The sequence below is a fragment of the Ursus americanus genome, chromosome 3 (assembly GCF_024610735.1).
Source record: "Ursus americanus isolate L20-20 chromosome 3, mUrsAme1.1.p, whole genome shotgun sequence".
In the NCBI taxonomy this organism is placed as follows: domain Eukaryota; kingdom Metazoa; phylum Chordata; class Mammalia; order Carnivora; family Ursidae; genus Ursus; species Ursus americanus.
In genome coordinates this window covers 48,287,989-48,310,588 of record NC_142129.1, presented here as the reverse complement: position 1 = coordinate 48,310,588, position 22,600 = coordinate 48,287,989, and the positions used below count along the sequence as shown (strand labels likewise).

Here is a 22,600-nt window from a genome sequence, read left to right as displayed (position 1 = left end):
AATTCTACTCTGCCTGGCTTCTTCCTTCATACTAGATATAGTCATTAGGCCCAAGAAGTCATTAAAGTGTTTAATAAGGTTATTAAATTGACTAACTGCTGCTACTGAAGCAATTTTCATAGGAAATCCATATGATTCTAGGTATGGAACTCGGAGCTGTCCTCTGTGGCTGACAGGCTGTCAACATTCCTTTGAAGGATGGTGGGCAGCATCGTGAGGGATGCGTCTAATTAAGAGATTATAGGTGAACCTTGGCTTCCTGGGTGTGCTATTCATAGCTGGAAGCGTGGTGAAACGTCACTAATTCCTACTAATTGCAGAGTGGGGGAGGGGAGGCCCATCTGAATTATAGAATATTTTAAAATAAATGTACTTTGATTACTTTCGAGTACATATTTTAACTCCAACTAGGCAAACAAATTGTTGTCTGGTACAGGTCTTAGGGGACCCAAGTTACTGAAGCTATCAGAATGATTTTCAATTATTTCTATGTAAATAGGTGCTTCTGGAGTTCTTCAGGGTGCTCGAACACGGTTTGTTCTCATAGATCTTCAACATTGCTCATGCAGCCATATGCTGTTAATTGGCACACCCTTAGAGGAAGGGGGTTGTTAAATTAAGATAAACTTTAGACCAGCTGCTAAGTAACTTACCGTTAATTCACGGAGCCCAAGAACCCAAGTGGATGAGGATTTCATTTCAATTGAAGTTTGATCCCTTTTTTTTCCTGAAGGCAGGTCATTCATTCCTGCAGGCATTCATTTATTCATTAAGTGATATTAATGGAAGGCACTGGCTGGGCCAGGCACTCCCGTCCTGCGCTCCCCTGAAGGAGCTCTGCATCGGGTAGAGGAGGCCAGCGGGCATTAGCCCCCACCCCCCCCCCCCGTGGGCTGTGGTGGAGGGACCGTGCCGGGGGGGTGCCCGGAGGCAGGAGGGGCTTGGAGGAGGATCAGACTGGGTGAATCAGAGGATTGCCAGAGACTGAGTTGCATTTTTCAGAAATGAATTGGAGTTCGCAGAAAATGAAGGCAAGAGGAAGATGATGACGAAGAAGAAAGCACAAGGTGGGGGGAGGGGAGGGACAGCAGTCCAGGCAGAGGGAACAGTATGTTCAAAGGCACGGAGGTGTGAACTGGCATGTCGTGTAGCGGGACCTTTGTTTAACCCTTGGAGATGAGTAGAGTGAAAATCATGAAGGACTGTGTTGTGCTAGTGAAGGAGTCTGAACTTGATCTTGAAGGTTATGGGGCAGGTTTTGAAGGACTTTCAACAGGAAAATGACATCACCAGGTGTGTGCTTTGGGGTCATTCTTGTCTTGGTGTGGGGGATGAATTGGGTACAGGCCCAGAGATCAATCAGCAGCCCATGCATTAACATTGGACAAGTGGTCCTTGAACCAAAGCAGTTGCAGGGGAAATAGAGTCGTGGGGAGGGGGGTTCAAAGGAGGGTGAATCTTGAGACCTTGGTCGGCATGGATTTGGGAGGTGAGTCAGAGAGAGAAGTCTGGGGTAACTGGGTTTCTGGTGGGTGTGCTGGAAATGCGATGGGGAGCAGGATGGTGTGGCAAGGGTGTGGACTCTGCTCGTGGGACCTCAAGGCAAGAGGCTGGAGATGCCTGGACTGGGACAGAGATGGAATCCTCAGCTCATGCTGGTGCTCGAAGCCATATGTTCAGATGAGATCATCCTGGAAGGGCAACAGGGTGTGAAGAACAGCAGCCGGGACTGGCACTCGGGGCCACGGCAGTGCTTAAGAGCGGGAGGAAGGAAGAGCTCACCATCCACAAAGAATAGTGATATTTAACACTCCTACCCAGTTCAAGACTTTCAAGATTGAAAAAATATTTGGAGCCTTAGCACCATAGTTAACTTTGAGTGCGCATTTAAAATGCATTGCTGTTCTTAGAAGACTGGTTTTTCTCCAGCATAGTTCTAGAAGATGTAGTCAACATTCCCTTTGCTATATAAAGATTAGACTTTTTTTTTTAAAGATTTTATTTATTTATTCGACAGAGATAGAGACAGCCAGCGAGAGAGGGAACACAAGCAGAGGGAGTGGGAGAGGAAGAAGCAGGCTCATAGCGGAGGAGCCTGATGTGGGGCTCGATCCCATAACGCCGGGATCACGCCCTGAGCCGAAGGCAGACGCCCAACTGCTGTGCCACCCAGGCGCCCCTATATAAAGATTAGACTTAATGAGTAATAATAATAGTAGAGTCCGAGAATTCCAACCCAGTGAGATGAAGAAAAGACTTTTTAACTGTAATTTGTCGTTATGCTGTCCATTCCTTCTGCAAATATTATGAGGGGCTTGCTCTGAGCAAGTGTTATAAAATCTTTAGGTCAGTCTGTGTTTTGCTGAGAAATTACAGTTTTAGAGTGTTTACTGCTGGGTTTAATTAAGAGTTTGTGCTTAAAAAATATATACAGTTGGTTTAGATTAATTGCTTATTGCCAATGTCTTGTGGGAAGGTCTCAGTACTTTGGGTTTATAAGCGTTTTCCTTTCTATGTAATAATACCTTACATTCACGTAGCACTGAAACATTTTTTTTTTTTTTTTTTTTTTTTAGGGAGAGCACAAACAGTGGGTGGGGGTACGGGGGAGGGGCAGAGGGAGAGAGAGAATCTTAAGCAGGTTGAGCAGGCTCCATGCGCAGCGAGGAGCCTGACACGGGGCTCGATCTCACCACCCTGAGATCATGACCTGAGTGGAAACCAAGAATCTGACGCTTAACCGACTGAGCCACCTAGGCGCCCCTACCTTCACGGAGCACTTAATGAAAAGCTTCCCAGCATTTCACCAGTGTTTTTTAATTTGATATTCCTAACAAACAGCTGAGATAGGTTGGAACAGGCGTTATTCCCATTTTCCAGATGTGGAAACAGAGGCTCAGTGCATAAGTTCATAATTTAGAAAGTGGGTAAACCAGCATTTATCCCTAGTCTTGTGACCATAAGTCAGTGCTGTTTCCCTGAAGGGGGACATGTTACTCAAAGCTTCCATCTTCATAGTTGGGCAGCAGCAAGCAAATGAGGGGGGAGCCCTGATTTTTTTCAGAACTTTTGTCATTGCTACCATCATCAATTAATAGTATGTCGAGTGGTCGGGGATTTGTGACACTGGAGTAACTGTAGGGTTTAGTTCAGAATCTTTTTTTTTTTTTAATCACAAGTTTGTAGCACATTGACGAGTGGGTTTCCTTTTCTTTTCACTTCTGTCTAATCTTGTGTAAAGGCCCACAATTTCGGTAATAGGGACATGTCTTCTGCTGTTGACATAGAACATTCAGCCGTCGGAAATACTTAATTTCCCTCTTGGTATATTCAAGAACTCCTATCTCTCCAGTGGAAAAATGGAGCTGCCGGCACCCTGTGAGGGCGCATGGCTCCCGTGTGACCCGATGACTAGGTGCCTCTGGCTGGCGGGGCGGGAAGGGGTGGCGCAGGATAACCTTGGCCGCTGTTCTCAGCCTTCTGCCTTGCTCAGTGTGGGCTCCACCGACCTCTCCGTTAGGCATAGTGGTGACCAGGGCCCACGCTGCTTTTAGGGGCCCGTGAAAATGTCTTAATTTCTTTTAAAATTGGAAAAATAAAATGCGCTTTTAGATCAAAGTGGAGGTTTTATTATGTAACATTAATATATTCATCTTCCTGTCTGTGTAGTCATAAAGTATGATTTTTACTATTTTTCTGTGGCAGAAAGGGCCCATGAAGGCAAAAGTACCCAGGGCCCCGGAAAGTCAGAAGGCAGCCCTGCATGTATGTGTGAGTGGGGGATTTGGAAAGATAAGTGTGGTCTACTCTGAACTCTGGTCTTCTCTTCCTAACCTGTTTGACCTTCTGTTCATGGATTTGTTCATTCCTTCTAAGAACTCTGGGTGTGTGCAGAGTTACTCCGGGGGAAATGAGTTACACGCACACACACACACACACACACACACACACACACACTCTCTGACAGGAGACCGAGGTGAAATGTACACAGACTAAGGCATCGTGCCGGGTTTTGTTCCAGTTCCCATCTCTGGGCGGCTTTTCTTAGGCTCTGATGTGCTTTTGAGAAATGATGGCCAAAAATGTCTCGAGCAGCGTCACTCTGTTGTTACCTTGTTTTTATTATCCATCTTCTAAATGACTTTAAAAATACATAATGAAAAGATTTTAAGTAAGACTTTGAAGAAAGTTAACTCATAATCCCCGTACCCTGGGGGCGGGCAGTGGGGCAGAAGTCTCAAATCCAAGAACAAAGTGTATGTTGCCTTAGCACGTGACAGGATAGGTCGCAAAAGGGAATGTGGACTGGTTTTTTTTTGCCTTTAAAAAAAAATCCTCTGTACTGAAAAATTCTCATTTTATGATCTGTGTAACAGAATGGAGGTGCTTTGTCCAGAAAACACCATAATCTCTCTTTTGCTTCTGCTCTAGAGCGTTCATAGCCTGCCTCGAAGATGTGCCAAAACAGGGCAGTAACAAATGCCTACAATTTCAGCTTTGGTGCCCTGTTTTTTAGACAAAAAGTTAAAATATTTAAAATTAAATTCAATTAGGGGTGCCTGGCTGGCTCAGTTGGTAGACCATGCGACTCTTAATCTTGGGGTTGTAAGTTCAAGCCCCATGTTGGGTATAGTGATTATTTAAAAATAAAATCTTTTAAAAAAAATTCAGGGTGCCTAGCTGGCTCGGTGAGTGGAGCATGCAGCTCTCGATCTTGGGGTATTGGGTTTGAGCCGCATGCTGGGTGTAGAGATTACTTAAAGTAAAATCTTTCGGGGCGCCTGGGTGGCTCAGTTGGTTAAGTGTCTGACTCTTGATTTTGGCTCAGGTCATGATATCAGGGTCGGGTGGGGGAGGATTGACCCCATGGGGAGTTGGGGGGGGGGTTCTGTGCTCAGCAGGGAGTCTGCTTCTCCCTCTCCCTCTTTTTTTCCCCACACCCCCGCTCATGTTCTCTTTCTCTCGCACTCACACTCTCTCTCAAATAAATAAAATCTTTAAATAAAATAAAATGAAGTAATTCAATTCATTTAGCAAATTTATGATCACCAAGCGAATAAATTATACTTTAAAATTTATTATGCCAAACAATGGTAATTGTTTGTTGTACATGCTTTCATATTTTTAAACTAAGCTTATTTGTAAAGAGCACTTTTTGGAAAGTATTGCGTTTTAAACTTTATCCTATATTTCCAATTCTTACTATCTTTAAAAAGGAACAAGATGATCTGCCATGAGTTTTTTTTAACACTGCTAACTCTTACCTGTAACAGGAGGTTATTATAAGGATGAAATGATTTACTATATGGGAAAATATATTTTAAAAGTAGAAAAGTATTGGGTAAAAGGTATTCATCTTTCTGTTAATAAGTTATTGCTTCTTCTCATGAAGCTTGGCTACCTGCACAAAGTCATTTTCATCTCCCATTGCTTGCTTTTCACGTGACCTCTCCTCCTTTATATTTTGTTCTAGAGAGTGATTTGGTTTTCATGTAGAGAGATGAAGAAAGTAAGAAATGGCTGCTTTTAAGATTTGAGAAAAATCTGAACATATTTTTCATGATTAAAAATGAAAAAAAAAATGAGTACACTTTCTTATCATCCTAAAACCTGTAAGACTCCCAAGAAGGGCATCCAGCTTGGTTTTGCATTATTTTAAAAATTCCATTTGGGGCAAAAGTGCTTTTGGACTTCCTGCGGTGCCTGATTCATTAGCTTTACTTCTTGTTTTCTAAAGCATTCACGACCACAGCTCATTTCAGTTTTGTTTTGGTACCATCACTTCCCTCTGCTCTTTCCAGCTCTGCTTGTGATTCTGAAACACATCTCTCTGTTTATGATGCCCTTACAGGAGTTTGTAAGCGTCTGGGTTCGAGACCCTCGGATTCAGAAAGAGGACTTCTGGCATTCTTATATTGACTATGAGATATGCATCCATGTAAGTATGCAGTCAGTAGTCTACAGAGATCATAGTAATTTTGAGGTGGGATACATCTGATGGGACACTCTGTTATACTTACAATTGAGATGCGTGAAGATTGTCCTAACTCAGCTGAATTCAGTGATTAGAAGTAATGCCTGTATCTCAAGCGAAGTAGGCAGACGGCTCCTAAAGCTGGAAAATTACTCGTTTGAGTTCCTTATTGCACCTTCGCTAATAGTAATATTTTAATGTTTATTGCCTTCATGTATGAATGTGTGAATATCTGAAATTCACGGTTAAAGAGTATTTATAGCTGATTGGTGGTATTTCTTCATCATCTGTTATAGCATATTTCTGGGTAATATATTGCCTGATAAACCTTCGGTTTTGAGAGGATGCAGAGCTCTCTGGAAAACTGATATGCGGTGGTTTTATAAATAGGATAAGAAAGTGGGAAAGGAACGTGTGCAATTATTTTTGCCTTAGTCTAGATTCCGAGTAATTAACGTAAGTAAAGAACTAGAAATGATGCGCTTTATTTGGAAATAATACTTTATTATGATCTCTTGAGTAATGTTGTGTGGTGTGTGGCCTTCTGTGATCATCTTGAACAAGGGTCAGCAAACTTTTTCTGTAAAGAGCCAGGTAGTAAATATAAATATCTTCAGCTTTGTGGGCCATACATTCTCTCTGGAAACTACTCAGGTCCACTGTGGTAGGGCGAAAGCAGCCATATACAGTACATAAATGAATACATGTGATTGTGTTCCAATAAAACTTTATTAGCAAAGACAAACGGCAGGCTGGGTGTGGCCCACAGGTTATAGTTTATTGGCCCCTGATCATGAGGGTAGTCACTTTCCCCGTCTGATTTAGTCCAGAATTCTCTTGGGAGCATAGAAGTAGACTCAGATTTTGTCTGACTATATAGCTCAAATGAAGTAAAATTTAGCCACCTTTAATTTTCCCATTACAAGTAGTAAAATTGGTATATTGGAACCCCAAGCATCAGCCATAAAACTTTTTTTTTCTCCTTTCTTCCCTTTTTTTTTTCTTTCCAAGTTCCCCCAACTTAAAAAATAAAGTAAAAACTCAGAACTGCTTTTTTTTTCTTTTAAGAACCGCTTTCTTGTTGATTGTGTTGAAGGCCACGGCCAGGGTATGTCTTGTATTTGATTTTGCTTTGGTTTTACTCATAAAGTCACACCAGATATTCATTCTGTGTGGGAAGCTATAACATGAGTGTGTAAGACTAAGCATTTGAAAATGAAATGAAATTCTTTAGTTACCTTTTTAACTTCCTCTAAAAAACGTGTGGGTCCTTATCACACTTTATGGTAGACATGAAATTTAATTATTCTCAGGGAGCTAATGAAAGCATAGATTTTTCTCTGCTACATAAATAGCGTGAGATAAATTCAGAAATGTCTGTCTTGAGCCAGAAATGATAGGTTCCACAAATATTATTTGATGGTGTTGTGGCATTTCTCTGAAATGCTAATAAATTGACAATGTATAAATCTTCTGGGCTTGGTAGATAGCAGAAATAAGCAAACAGATTTAGAGGAGCTTAATAAATTAGTGATCTCAGCATAGTCTGGTCCTAACTGTCCATACCTGTTTATGATTAGGAATGGATGGGGGTGGAGGCTGGAGAGCTCTCATCAGCCTCACTCAGATGCTAGGCCCATAGAGCGTTGCAGGTAGAGAAGCTGGTGGTTAACCCATATAAACTAACCTCGAGGGAAATGATACCAGGTGACTCTGAAATCTTAGCATTGTTTGGAATTTTAAACTAGTGGACAGTATATACTCTCCTGACCTTGTCCTGCAGATGAAGGACTTACAGATGGACCTTTGGGGTAGGTACCAGACAGGTCTCCAGTTGACAGCCATGTTATTGACATCCACGGTAATTGGGAACAGAGAAATGAAAGGGGGTTGAAAGGGACTCAGCGCGTACCTGAGGCGTCAGGAGTCCCTGCAGTGGCCTGGCCCTCCCTCGGGAGGGAGCACTGAGAAGGTGTCTGCCCAGGCCTTGTTAGGGCACCGTTCTGGTGGAGACGGCCTGCCTCCTTAGTCCCCGAGGGTTACATTAGAGCAAGGCCCTGGCGTGCTTTGACATCCACACACACAATGTAATTGTGCCACAAACCCCATCTGGTGGGTTTTGCTGCCGTATTGTCAAAGGTGACGGGGTTTAAACTTATAGCTACTTTGCAGGCAAATGTCTTAACCTCTCTGCCTTTCTGAAGTTTTCTGAACCTCATCGCGCTCAGGAGTAACAGGAACTGCGCCTTACGTTTCACGGGAACAGTTTAAGAACTCGGACACAAAGTCACTTCCATTTGCCAAGGAAAACAACTGCTGGGTGCTTATCAAGTGGTAGGGTAATAACAGTTTTGAAAGAATATAAATCTTGGGGGCAAACAGTTTTCTCATTTGGCAATGCAAAGATTATGAAATAGAATTTTGAAATAAATAGAATAGAGATCTCCTTACAAAACCAGTAGACACGTTTTTGCCAGTCTCTTGTTTACACAAAGGAGAAAGGAGAAACACCCGTATTTACCATCTTGGGTTTACCTGAAGGAGAAGCATTGCCGTTTGGCTTAGGATGGGGACCCCGTTGTAGGTGGCTTTTTCGAAATCTGCCTTAAAGTGGCTGGAAAGAAACCAACATCTATCTAATAATAATATTAATAGATAACATTTGCCAGGTACTTACGAAACACATATGTACTCCTTCATTCCCGCTTTACCATCCGGCAAACTGGTGTCTGAGTGACCTGCTCTGTGGCAGAGCCGGGACTGCCACGCGGGTTCCCCACGCAGATGCTTGTCCCTCTGCTCCACACACCTCACTCTGCCTCGCACATCCGGTAGAGAAGGAGAATGCTGTTCTCTTGTTAAAAGTGATTTCAGGACACCCCAGTGACCCTCTGCACCTGGAGGTCGAAGGACAAAGAGCTCCCCAGCATCTAGACAGACAGCCCAGCCCCCACATCCCCCTGGGCTGTGTGGGCCCCCCCATGGGGGCCGGTACGGATGTTGTGGTGGACACAACCTCTCCTCCACACGGTCAGCCCCCAGCCCCCACCTCGGATATCCTGATCACAGCCTGGGACAACCGGGATTACACAGGGGAGAATCCCATCCGCATGGGCATGCCTTGATCCTGACGGTTCTCGGGGAGCTGCTGCTTCCAGCTCGGCACAGGCAGAGAAGATCCCCCCACAAGATGCAGACAGGAGATAAACTTGAGAGAGAGAAGACCCACCATTCACCAAGTTAGAACATTGGAACTAAAACTGATGATACCAATAGGTTCTGGAAGAAAATCTGGGTGTAAGTTAGGGAAACAGTCTACGGAGAATGTTCAGGGTATAAACATGGTTTGGGTGCAGAAAAAGGTCTAGGTTGGTGCTGTAGCAGCTCTTTTGCAATTACACTGTGGTAATTTCACCCCCCCCCAAAAGTGATTATGGGATGCCTGGTGATTTATGTGTGATCCGTACTGACGGCCATACCAAGGATGTGATGGCTTCTTGTGGTGTCATGTCAAGGGCTGTAAGAAGGGGTCTCTAATTCCCAAAGGCTTCTGCAGCTACAGGGATGGGTGGATGGTGTTAAAATGGAAGTGATGACCCTGAATTTTTATTCGTCATTTAGACTTCAGGATTTAATTTTTATGACTCATCTTTGAAAGCAGCTCTAATAGGTGTGCAGGAGGCCCCCTCAGGGCCCAGGGAGCGGCGGGGTCATGCCTTGCCGCAGGGACGACACTGCTCATCGATGTCGTCCCAGCTGTCTTCACGGGTGTCCTGTTGGTGGGTTTTGTGCAAGATGGAAGTCTAGCATAAATGCAGATGTCTTTTTGGTTTTTAAAAATCCTCTTAGAAATGAATATGGGTGCACACAGTGAGTTAGAGATGTAAGAAAAAAATATTTTTCCCCTCAAATGTTTCTTTTTCTTTAAACAGACCAATAGCATGTGTTTTACCATGAAAACGTCCTGTGTGCGAAGAAGATACAGAGAATTTGTGTGGCTGAGGCAGAGACTTCAAAGTAATGCATTGCTGGTGTAAGTGATTTAAATAAGTGATATTGAGGAGACTTTATTATTACAGTCAACATTTTAAAATTTGTTATGCATTAAGATACATAATATATGAGGGATTTTATAGGCTTTCTTCTGGATTGCAATATATAGCTTTAGTTAGTTTTGTGGCTACTGCATCTGAATTCAAAATCTACCACTTGAATTTCCCCACCTTGATGAGTATTGACCACGGAAGGCCTCAAAAATGTTTAAAAATGGGTTTTCTTTAAGTTAATTAATTTTCTCCTACCCTTATATAACTATAATATATGTGCCACGTAATTCATATACAACTATGTGATAGTTCTCACGATCGTTCTCACACATAATTTGCTTTCGCTTTGAGGGATTTCTTTCACTAAACCACCTTGATTTGCTGATTAAAGAAAATTTTTTTTTCTTTCTCCTAAGACAACTGCCGGAACTTCCGTCTAAAAACCTGTTTTTCAACATGAATAATCGCCAGCATGTAGATCAGCGTCGTCAGGGTTTGGAAGATTTCCTCAGAAAGTAAGTGCACAGAAACTCTTGTGGCCAGACAGTTGTGAGCAAAGTGCTTTGCAAGAGTCAAGTGTCCTGTCATTGTGTGGGGGAGACGATCGCTGTTCTGAAATGCTAATGAGATACTCTACAGCCAGGCTCCGTAGTTCATTTCCTATATTAGAGCGCCATCTTGTGGCTCACATCATATGGTGCACATCCGGGACCACATCTTCTGGAAGGAAAACAATGAGCTAATGAGTCAGATAATAAATCTCTGCACCGTCCCTGAAGCTTTTAAAGCGGAGCCAAATTACTTGGGAGTTTAGCTGACAAAAGTAATATTTGCCAGGAGGTAAACGTGCTATATTACAAAAGTACTTCTTAAAAACTGTCTTTATTTACAACATTTAGGATTGATAGGCCAAGCGGCTCCACGATGGGCTGCTAGTGAATACTTTTCTGGGCTCTTCTAAGGAAAGGGTTTCACTGTACTCTTTGGAGGGAATGTGTATGAGGGAGTGTTTATTGGTGTTTCAGTAGTCTGGCTTATTAACTCTGGATTGCTTGGTGATGGCAGGTACAGTAGTTAAAGTGACTTGAATTTGCACTACTGTAATTTCTCTTTTTTTCCACTCTGGAATGCTAGAATACCCATCCCATGAAACAGCACGTTCTTTGCACTCAGACGCTGAGGCCGGACTTCCTGGGTTCAAATCTTGGTTGGCTCTGCTACTTAATTTATTAGCTGGGGGCTGGGCAAGTCTTTTACGTCCTCTGGGCATGCGTTTTTCCATCTCTAAAATGGGATTAATAATGGTATGTACTTGTAAAGTTGTTGAGAGGGTTAAGTGAGTTAATGAAGGTAAAGCACTCACATCAGTTTGGCATGTAGTGTGTGGTATTGGTCATTATTATTTTAATCCACCTAGACATGAAATAGCTTTGAGCTAATTTTTCGAACTTCCTGTTTTATAGATCTGGAAATAGGCTGAGTCCTATGACTACTAGTTAGTGGCAGGGCCCAGTTTCCTAAAGCTCCCTTTCTTTTTCTACTGACTTCAGGATCCGAAGTAATCTCCTTTTGAGTTCACTACGTGGTACGTTAGAGCTAGCCTGAAATAATATACTGCCTTCTCCCCATATGGCTCACCCATAAAGGGTTTGGATATTAAGTATGCACATGAATATTAATATTTATTTCCATTAGGTTGATATAGTGTCTTTCCTTGGAAGGGGTCATGGAGACATACAGAAACAACCGAGATTATAAATTGAGGGAGGGCCAGAAAGGAAAAAGAAGCCAGAGGAATAAAAATGACAGGAGACCAGAAGAACCCATTAAGTGAGTCAAGTCCTCAGGAACCATTACAGTGGTATTCTTTTGGATATCACAGGCATGGCAGAACAAAGGCCTGGTCAAGATTTTTCTGCCCATTCCCTTTGGAGACAGCTCTGATTTTAATTGTTGTCTCTCTGAGACCCAGGTGGCTGATGGCGTCTCCCTTAAGATGTGGCCCCCGAGTCCAGGTTTGCCGAGCGGCCTGTCAGTGCAGATGCTGCTCGGGGAAGCCACACAGTGGCAGTTGGCAGTGAGGCCTGGACGGGGACAGCCAAATCCTGCAGTCCCCGTCAGCACTGGGAAGCTGCTTGTCTTCTCTAGAGAAGTCTCCTTCCTGGAGGTCAAAGGCTGGCATGTGTCTCTGTATTTATATTGTGAGTTAAGCACGGGGCGCGTGTTTTCAACCAGGAATCACTTCCCTGTTTTGAAAATGACCTTTCCTTCCACAGCTGATCTACCGGATTAATGACAGAGTGAGGTCACTCGGCTGCAGAGCAGCATTTTGCAAACCGTGCCGTTTGGCTGCTTGCAGACATCCTAGGGAAGGGGGCCTGGATCAGGAGCTTGAGGAGCTGGGTTCCAGGTCTCCCGTGGATCGCAGCTCTGGAATTTTTTGTGGCTATCTGACCTTGGAAAAGTCCCTTAATCCTTGTGTGCCTCAGATTGCTATAAAGGGTATGATCATGTAACACAGGTGCTGCTTGACTCGTGGGTTGTGTCGTTAAGACGACACATTGGGAAGGACGCTGAAAATCTATTTATTGAGTGTCTACTCGGGGCCAAGCTGGGTCCTGGGAAAATAGGACCACACACAATGGACACAAATCCTTACCCTCTTGAAGCTTCCGCTCTAGTGGGAGAGTCCTGTATCCATATCAGGGGATAGCTAGGTTCGTGAAAATGGGATTTGGATGGTCACCCGGAAGTCCAGTCACGGAGCAGACACCAAGTTCTCGTGTGTGTTTATTTGTTCCGCTATCGTATGTGAACGTTATTGACCAAGCTGACGTGTCTCACATTAAAGATGAAAGCTGGGGCTTCTACATGGTTTGAACCTGAAGGAAGCGAGGAGTCTGTACTACCACACGGCTGGACTGAAGCCTGACCTAAATGGCCACTCCTGAGCCTCCTCACCGTGCGTTCTGCGCCCCTCACATTCTGATGCGTAGCGCTCCTGCTCTCTGTCCAGTTTGTGTAGGAGTCGCAACCTTGCGGGTCTTTGCCCCTGGGATCCCCTCAGCCCAAGCCCACTTTGGGAAGCTGGATATGGCAGGCAGCTCGGCTGTCGGCCATCTTGGCACCGTGTCCTGATCCCAGCGTGACCCCCCGAGGCCCCACTGGCTACCGGTTAAGGAAGGTCACTATCAATAGTCTGCACTTTGTTTTTTTTGTAGAGCACCTTTAGGAACTCGAGAGGGAAGACACCCCAGCATTAAAATGTGAAATAATGCTTGTGTTGTAGATTTTTAGCATGTATTTTTAAAAATCTGGTCTTTGTGGAGGTTTTGAAGTTATGAACCGAGAACACTATATATGTTCAAACCCTTTGAAACCAAAATGCTGCTGTCTCTGCGCATATGTGTGTTTATAAGTATATATGTTTTTTCATCTTGAGGTAAAATTATACATCTTCAATAACAAAGTACATATCCAGGCCAGTCTTTATAAAGGAATTGGGAAGTTGTTTCTTTGACCAGTGCCAAATAATAAGTTATACCATTTATTGAACACTTGCTCTGTTTAGCTGTTTACATCTTTTATCTCCATTCCTACAATAACATTAGGAATTGGGTATCATCTTGATTTTATAGACAAGGAAATTATAGAAAAGGTGGAGGCATCATATTAATTCCAGGAACTGGCAAGTTTATAATTAGTAGAACTCTTAAATGCTAGCTAAATTTGGTCAGTATGATTGTGACATTTTTCAGATATATTCATTTTCTCTCAATCTTGGCTATAATCAGCCTTTTAGATTCCCCCCCCCCCAGCTAATTATAAGTTGTAAGTCACTTCTACTAATAGTTATGGAAAAAGAAAATTATAGACTAAAATTATAAACTGTTGGCAAGTCACCAACTGTAAACATGGCAGTCCTGCTAATTTATGTTTGATTCATACCACGGAGGGGAACCAGCTTTCCTTCTTTACAGAATTCATCCCATTAATATAACTACTGTACCTTACAGTGTAGACTTTTGTATTACAGTTTTATATTTCTTAAAAATTCAAGGAATATTGTAGTTTTTTACAAAAGGATACCATGGAAACACTAATTTTACACACACACACACACACACACACACGCACTTCTTCATGTCTTTGTGTTCAATAGAGGGCACCATAGCACAGATCATGAATGTCTTCGGTGAAGATTTGTAGGTTTTATTTTTTTTCCCTCATGGTAAGAGGTAAACAGGCTGAATTAATTTTTTTCCCTACATCCCACTGCTAACCTTCTATACTCTATACACATGTGTATATATCATTATATTGGGTTCAGACAGGGCATCCTTAGTTAGGATTAAGTGGTTTTGCATAGCTATATATTGTTCCCAACTGATCCAGTATATAATACACCTAATAAAATCACGTTGAGGAAAACCAGATTTTCAACTGTGTCCAATTCAAGGGAAAAACAGGATTTGCTTTGTTTAAAGTTATTTTTGGAGAAAGGAGTAACGTTTGACTCATGTTGTAAATACCTTTTCAGACATCTCTTTAAAATTCTAGAGGCTGTTTTTTGCTCCTTCTATAAAGGCTTGAAAATTATATACATTTATTTCTATGGAGGCTTATAAAGATGACATTTTATTGACCGTTTTACAAAGTACTCTTTATATTAAGCTTGAAGTTGATTTTCTGCTATTAGATTTGTTTGTGGAAAATGCGGCACAAATATGACTAAGGTAAAAAGAGGATTTAATATGATGATGATGGCAGCCACAACAGTCTCTGAAATACAGTAAACCAGATATTCCTTAAAACGAACTAGCTGTGCTCACCGAATCAGATGGGAAAATACTTTCAAAATTTGGTATTTTTAATCGCGAGATGAAATACCTGAGAGTAAAAATCACGAATATGTTAAAAAATTATTTTGCTTATTTAAAACCCATCCCCATGGAGCATGGTTGCCTAAATTTAGCCAGCCAGCCAGCCAGACAGCCTTCCAGTAACCAAAAGCGTGCCTAGCAGGGGTCCTGTTTTTCCATCTCCAGGCCCATGTGGTGTTCAGATCTCGCCTCCCGTGGCCACAGCCACGTCCTCCCACTTCAGAATTGTGAGCTGGGTGTGTGCGGGCTGGGCTCCCTCTCGCTTTTCGCCGGCGTGTCCTCCAGATGGCAGTAGTAAGCAGAAAAGAAAACACTGGGAAATAATGAGTCTAATGTACAGTAAAATTGGAAATTGAATTACAGCTCAAGAAAAAGGACAGTAGCCTTGAGGTCCCGATCAACCTGGACTCCGATCACTTTTGTTTGCTGTACCCATGTGTTAGGTTACTAGCAAGTTAATAACCGCGCGTGAGCAGTTCAAGGCTCAGTAGAATTGCTTTAGACATGAAATAAAGCTAAAATGAATTTGTGTCCAATATCATTGGCATTAGTGCTCATTACTTTTGTGGTGTAATGCCTCGAACCATCTAAAATCAATTTTAAAGATTACCTATTATTTTATAAAGAAAATAAAACACATTTCCAACAGAAATAAAGCAGTGAGCGTAATCCTATGAGCAGTTACTTGCACCGTGGCCGGCAGGAAAACCACGGACGAGACACAGGAAACTCCGTGCAAACTTCACCGTGAATGCGAGTTAATATTAATGGGTTGTTGCCCTATAAATCTTCTCTTGATTTGAAGTATTTAAAACAAGAGTGGTAAACATTTGTAAATGTAGAAAATAAATCTCAAAAAGTAGTAAAAGGGATTTACTGCTTTACTACTTGTACTTGGTAAATTAATCTTTATCATGTGCTATGGTCATCTTCTGGGAGAAGCCAGGGCAGAGGACATGGAGGGGAGGGGAAGTATTTAGCTGCTTTGCTGGAGATTTTGCCTTCTTAAAAGGCATAGAGGCTTAACTTTTCCTTTTAGTAGGCTAGTAAAAATCTTTTCCCAAGCTACATGTGGGAAGCCTGTTGAAGCTAGATTTGGGTCGTGATACTGTATGTTTAGACTTTTGCCTTCTTGAAGAAATAACTCTGTTTTATTTTGGAGAAAAGGAAATCTTCTAATGACCTTGGATTTTAAGTAAATTGACATGAATGGCCAAAAAAGATATACTTTTCTAATTATTTGTGGAAAATTGTAGAATATAAGGGAAGGTTCATTTGGTCTGAAATACAAAAGCTGTGTTTCATGGAGCTCTCTATGCAAAAGCCCATGTCAAGCAAAAGTATCCTCAGGTTTTCATGTTTTAGTTTTGTCCCCTCTGTCTGGTCAGAGTGCCTCGTAGGAAATCATTATTGAACTATTCGTAGAGATGAAAATATCGTACATCAAGATCTTTCCTGAAAAGGTAAAACCAGTTTTTATTTAAAAATCAGGGTGTTCTTTGACTTAATTTCCTGTTCTGAGACACGCAGTTCAGAAAAAACCCCAGCACGTTCGGTGGTAATATGAACTTGAGCAGGGTCAGACTGGTGCAGTCGTTTTTTAGTTTTCCATGTAGTTCTCACGCACTGGTTGAAACCTGTACTCTCTTCGTAAACTTTGACCTTGAATGTGGGAAGGCTAGTATGTACTTCGCCCAAAATTATCCTATTTTAAGGGTATATGTGGTAAAATCGGTTGGAGTAATTTTATTTGGTGGCTTATTTTAACAACATAGAAACACAATGCCACGGAAGATTATGGAGAGATTTCTGGTCCATCTTAGGTTTTCAGAAAAAAAGTCACCTCTCAACTCAGCCCTTGTAAACATGTACGTAAGCACACTTGTAAAGTTTTAAAATGTAAAACATGCTGAGAACCGTATTGGCTTTTTAATACAATTTTTAATAGTCATTGGAAGTTTTGATGTTTCATGACAGCCTCGCCAATAAAGATCACAGAACAGACCTACTGGTTGGCAGTAAAACAATTTTTTTAAGTAGAATACATTTCTATGACTATAAGCAAAATCTTCCCATAATTAATCCACATGGTCATAACAGATGGTTAAATTGAAGAAATGTCCTTGAAGTTATTCTTTTAACAGATGTTCTTAACTATTAGCTTCATGTTTTTACGCACCTAAATTTCCAAATAATTGAATAAAAGTTAACATATGCTTTCCTCCTTTTAATAGGCAGAGGCTTTCATGGTGGCAAAGTTTGCCACCGTGGAGAGATGACTTCGGGGGCCCCTTCCTAACGTTTTGCTCTCTCCTACCCTCTAATTGTCCATCCCCGATCACTGGTCATTTGTCCTTTTCCCTTCCACACAGGGTCCTCCAGAACGCACTCCTGCTCTCAGATAGCTGCCTCCACCTCTTCCTGCAGAGCCACCTGAATTCGGAAGACATCGAGGCTTGCGTTTCTGGGCAGACTAAGTACTCCGTAGAAGACGCCATTCACAAGTTTGCCTTGATGAACAGACGTTTCCCTGAAGAAGACGAAGAAGGGAAGAAAGAAAACGATGTAGATTATGATTCAGAAAGGTATTTCCTTGCACTTCGATGTAACGTATATGTGTTTGGCTACTACGGAGCGCACATCTGCGTGTGTACAGATACACGGACACACTTCACTTTTTTGTTGATGTAATACTAAGATAATGAAAAAATTAATTGACTGAGATTTTATTGAGCTGTGACAGCTCATCGTAGAAGTCCTCACACACACCTCCACACTGAATTAATGAATGCAGTAGAAATTCAATTATCTGCATTCTGATTATGTGACTTTCATTTAGTCAGACTTGAATTATTCGCGTTTAAATTATCTAGCTAAAAAAATATCCAACTGCACTCCAAATGGCTAATTAAAAGTCCAAATTTCCTGTCTCTCTTTGTGACTGGAGATAATTAAAGTTCTCCTCTGTTACTCAGGCTTTGAGTGTGTTGTGAAAACCAATTTCCTCTTTTTATTATTTTCCCCCTCTCTTCTTTTCCAGTTCATCCTCTGGGTTTGGACACAGTAGTGATGACAGCAGTTCGCACGGATGTAAAATGAGCACCGCTCCGCAGGAATCCTGAAAAATAATTCTAATGTTACCATCTTAGGAAGAGCAACTGATGTCCACTCATGGAGAAGAAAGCTTGCTAATAATATATCCTTACCTAAAGCTCACTGTCATGACGTTAGGTATTTACATTCTTAAAGACGTTGGGTTGTTTATTAGTGGTATTTTTATGTTGTCTTATTTCGGCTAAGCTTCTGTAAAAAGCTAAAGGCCTGTGAATGCAAGTCCCCTTTAGAGGCAAACATTATTGGCAACAACAAGACCCTGCTCTGGAATGAAATGATACATACGTTTAGAAAAACCTACTTGGCTTTACTCAATTTTAAAAGATAGGTATATAGGTAGCCTGCATTTAAAAATCCAGATAGCGCATTCCTTCCTGTATCAGTGGCCCAGTGTTTGCATAAACGCAGCCTGTATGATCTTAACCACTGTGGAGCCTGACGCATAGACCAGGCCGCCTCTCTTAGACATGTGGCCGATATTTTGTGGGCACCTCCCCTGCACTGGGAAAGACACTTGGCTTTTGGGTGTTCGAAATATTTTAAGAAGTTTCACCTTTCCGGTATTTTATGTCACACTTAGATGGAAAGTGTGTCTTATGAATAGAGACATGTTAAAATAATGTTGATGTCTTGTACAAAAACAGAAATAGTGCTAGTCATGTTGCTTATATCTGCAATATATAGATTCAGAAATACATTTTCATTGTCCAGATTCACACATGGTTTCTGGAAACAAGTAGTTTGTTTTCATTATCATTGTGTGATTAGAATTTATGGGTTAACTATTTTCTGACTAAATGTGCAATTTCTCATCACTAGATAAATTTCAGTGTCAGTGGTGGTTACTTGTCACTTATTTTTAAGTTAGAAATGGGATCTTATAAAAATTAATAAGTTTATCAATAAATATTCCCGTAATTTAGAAGAGAATATCAATTTGCTAATTTAAGAATTGTTCATTTTTAAAAAGCCCTTTCTTTTAAGGCATTTGCCTGAGGATTGGTGTCATTTAATAAAATGTCTTCTTTTTTAGTGGCCCAAAGATAAAAGGTCTTAGATAAACTACACTGAACTTCAAATTTCAGATGAGGCAGCATTTTCTTGAGATAATTATCCAAGTTTCTTCTTCACTGAATGGTGAGAAATATCTCTGAAACCACTGGGAAGATATTTTTACATAACTGGAGTAACTTGTTGCTTTAATTAAATGTTACCTCACCTCATTTTATTTTAACTGGGAGTTTAAAAGTTACCATATTATTAAAAAGTCTTTGAAATGCCCGTAACTAAGAACAGAAAAAAATTAAATTTAGAATAAGAATGATCTCCTTAATTTTTCCTTCTTGTTTTTGTTTGGTCCAAAACATTACAGAGCTTTTGTAAATATTTTGATTTAATGTATCTTGGATCTTGTTACTTTATTATCTAAGACTCATTATTTTAATACGGGGGAAAAAAGATTTAGCAATTTCTTTGTATTTGCTAACATGTAAAGTTTGCCATCCAGTCATTTAAGAGCGATCCTTAGCTTCCTGGCAATATGTATTTGAGTTCACGTTATTTCTGTTTTACAGCAGTTTTTGAAAAGCATGTAATGTGCCACCGATTGTCATATTATTTTTAGATGATATAACATAGCCATCAAAATTGATATTAGGTATGCGAAATACTGTGGTATGTAAACTTCACGAGATCATCGTTTTCACATTAAACGTGAAAAAGTCAAGTTCAGTTTGTTGGATCACTTATTTTATACAAGGGGATATATTTCTTCTTGCACCTAAATTCAGTGCGTTTTTGAACAAGCAGTAATGAGAAACTTTGGTAAGATCTGCTTAATAGTCAGATTTGCACATTGGAGGCTTTTAGCCTTGGTTTGGTGGTTGTGATATCTAAACATTGGCTTCTTAAAATTGATTTTCTGCAACTGAGATATTTAGATGAACTTCAGCCCCCATGGCTTTCTGGCTTTGTTCTAGTCTCTTATTTTTCTCTGGCATATTTTTAATAAAGCTTTCTTTAGGACAAGAACATAATTACTAAGTAACTAAATTAAATAGATGTTTATTTAAAACTATCTTTAATGGAACTTAAAGAATTCCAGTCTTGGATGCTTTATGATTTACACACTGCAAAACTGTTTCCCTGACTAATTTTGAAAGGGTAAATGATTCACCTGTAAAGCCGTTTTATGTGTTTTGTTTGAGAACTGATCTTATATATAACCCGGAGCTGTCAACAATGAAAGTCAACAACCTGTTACTTAGGGCTTCTTCAAAGTCGCGCTTGGAACAAAGTGATTTAGATTCCAGTTAAAATTTCCAGTTTTAAAAATTACCAAGGAAAAACAAATGTTTATCTTTAAGTAGTTACGTCCCTTAAGATAGTAAGTATCTTGCAGGAGCTTTTCAAGCCTAATGCACATTTCATTGAATAATTAAATACAAACAAATAATATGCCGTAACCTTACTATAGTAAGGTAAAAGAATAAAATTTCTTTTATGGCTATTAAGAACATAAACAAATTGACTTAGCCTAGTCACAATTACCATTATATCCAACAGTAAAATGAATGCTGTTTTGAACTCAGTTTGTTTTTTTTTGGTGCCTTAAGGATTCATCATTATTGAGCTACTGTGATACAAATATGGTTTTCAGTATTTCAGCTATAAAGGAAAAGACCCTTTTCCACAAAACGCCTCTACAGTTTTAAGACAAAAATAACACAACAAAAGCTTATTCTGTTTCTAAATAGTTTCCCTCTTAATATTTAAATTGCTTAGTCGATGTCCTGTGAAATTCAATGTAGCCCTCTTTTCAATGGAGAAAACCATTTATTTCAACATAATTTTCTCTTTTTGTTTGGAATATAGACCTTTTCTTACTTTATTATATAGAAACACATTTTCAAAAAGTAGTGCCGTCTGAAATTAATTACCACAGTTTGACATTCAAAGCATAGATACAATTTTCTTTGCCAATAAAGGTCATAAGACATTAATACACTGTAATAGAGGGAGTTCAAAAATTATAAGAAAAATGTAAGTAAGCAACAATTTCTTTAAAATTTGAAATATTTACAAAGGATTTTTCCTCTGTTCTTTGCCATATGCATCTCACAAACGAGTCACCATTGTCCCTTTAAGTCGGACACAATTGCTCTTCACTCTTGTTGGAAACTTTTCTGGATCATTATTATGAACCCTGCATTGGACACTAATTTATTTTAGCTGCGCAAACACTCTGGTAGCTAATGATCCTTTTCTCTTTCTCCAAAATTCCAAAGACTTCTTTTCAAAAGATACAGATGAGGGGGAAAAAAATTAAGCTACAGTTTTCTGCTGAACGTAAACTCTAAAGACACTATGCAAATGGCTTATGCTAAAGAGGAAAATACCCTTTCTCTCCCCCACAGAAGTGTAGATTCATCCCAAAGCCCACACCGCGTGTCTTTGCTGCTGTAGACGCACAGCACGGGCATAACTTGTGGTTGTGTTTTTGTTAGTTTCTTACCTCCGGGTCTTCTTTATAGCTTTGCCCCCACCCCACTGGCGGTGGCGCTCCCGCCGCTGCACCCTCGGCCGCCTGTTGGCTGCGGCGCCGCGGCGGCTCGCGCACACTCCCCCGCGCCGCGTCCCGCACACGCGCGCTCCCGCCTCCTCCCGCCCGGGCGCTCCGCCGGCGGCGGCTGCGGCGGCGACTGGGTGGCAGGTAGCGAGCCAGCCGGCCTCCGTCCGGTAACCCATGGCAACCGCCCTGGTAACCCATAGCAACTGCGCTGCCGAAAGAAAGGAAAAAAAAAAAAACACACTCGGGTGGAGGGGGGCGGTGGGTGGTGAGTGGGCGCAACAACCGCAAAAAGACAGCGATTTACAGCACAAACCTGCAGCGCCCTCTCCCCTGCCCCACCTGCTGCCAACGTGGGCACCGCGAGGCCCCCTTCCCAATGTGAAAATGACAGTTCCGGCTGCTTGAAAAATAATGAAAAAACAAGAATGCGGAGGGACCTCGGGGTGAGGGTGGGTTTGGTGTGGGAGGGAGCTTTGAATAGCGATGTCCCCCCCCCCCCGCCCCGGGCCTCCGGGCTCAGTGGTGTCCTGGGGCCCCGCTGGGTTTGTGAGCGCGCGTGGAGCCGCGACTCCGCCGCTCCGGTGGGGTTCGGGACAGCCGGGTCCGGGTCGGCCGCGCCGGAGCCCGGGGAGGAGGCGGCGGCAGCGACGGCGGCGGCGGCGGCGTTGTTTCTCGGTCTAGACCCGAGTCTTTGTTCTGCAGATGCTCGCGGCGCTGCGGCCCCCGACCCCGCCGGCCGGCGCGAGAGGGGGCGACGACGGGCCGCCCGGGACTGGAGGCGGCGAGGCCTGGCGGGGCCCCGCGAGCGCCCCGAGGTCGCGGCGAGGCTGGGGCACCACCCGCGCGCTGCCTCTCTGTTATCTGCGCACGCACCGCACCCATTAGTTAACCTCTTTCCTCTCCAGTCTCGCCAGGACCCTAAAGCCTGCTGCGCGGACGGGCCGTCGCCTTAACTAGCTTCCTCCCGTTTAGGGAGGGAGGGGACAGTCGCGCTTGGTGGCGGGACTGGGCC

At 42.1% G+C, this 22,600-nt stretch overlaps 1 protein-coding gene across 3 annotated transcripts in view; it reads left to right on the top strand.

Annotated features, from left to right (window-relative positions):
• Nucleotides 1-19,743, top strand: part of SNX10 (sorting nexin 10) — a 70,100-nt gene extending 50,357 nt beyond the window's left edge. For all 3 annotated transcript variants that reach the window (XM_045792993.2, XM_045792994.2, XM_045792995.2), the window contains 5 exons: nucleotides 5,852-5,938; nucleotides 9,907-10,007; nucleotides 10,437-10,535; nucleotides 17,276-17,488; nucleotides 17,944-19,743. In XM_045792993.2, the coding sequence (XP_045648949.1) occupies nucleotides 5,852-5,938; nucleotides 9,907-10,007; nucleotides 10,437-10,535; nucleotides 17,276-17,488; nucleotides 17,944-18,025 (582 nt within the window). In that variant the 3' untranslated portion in view covers nucleotides 18,026-19,743. The remainder of the gene's footprint in view (nucleotides 1-5,851; nucleotides 5,939-9,906; nucleotides 10,008-10,436; nucleotides 10,536-17,275; nucleotides 17,489-17,943) is intronic.
• The last annotated feature ends 2,857 nt before the right edge of the window (nucleotides 19,744-22,600 follow it).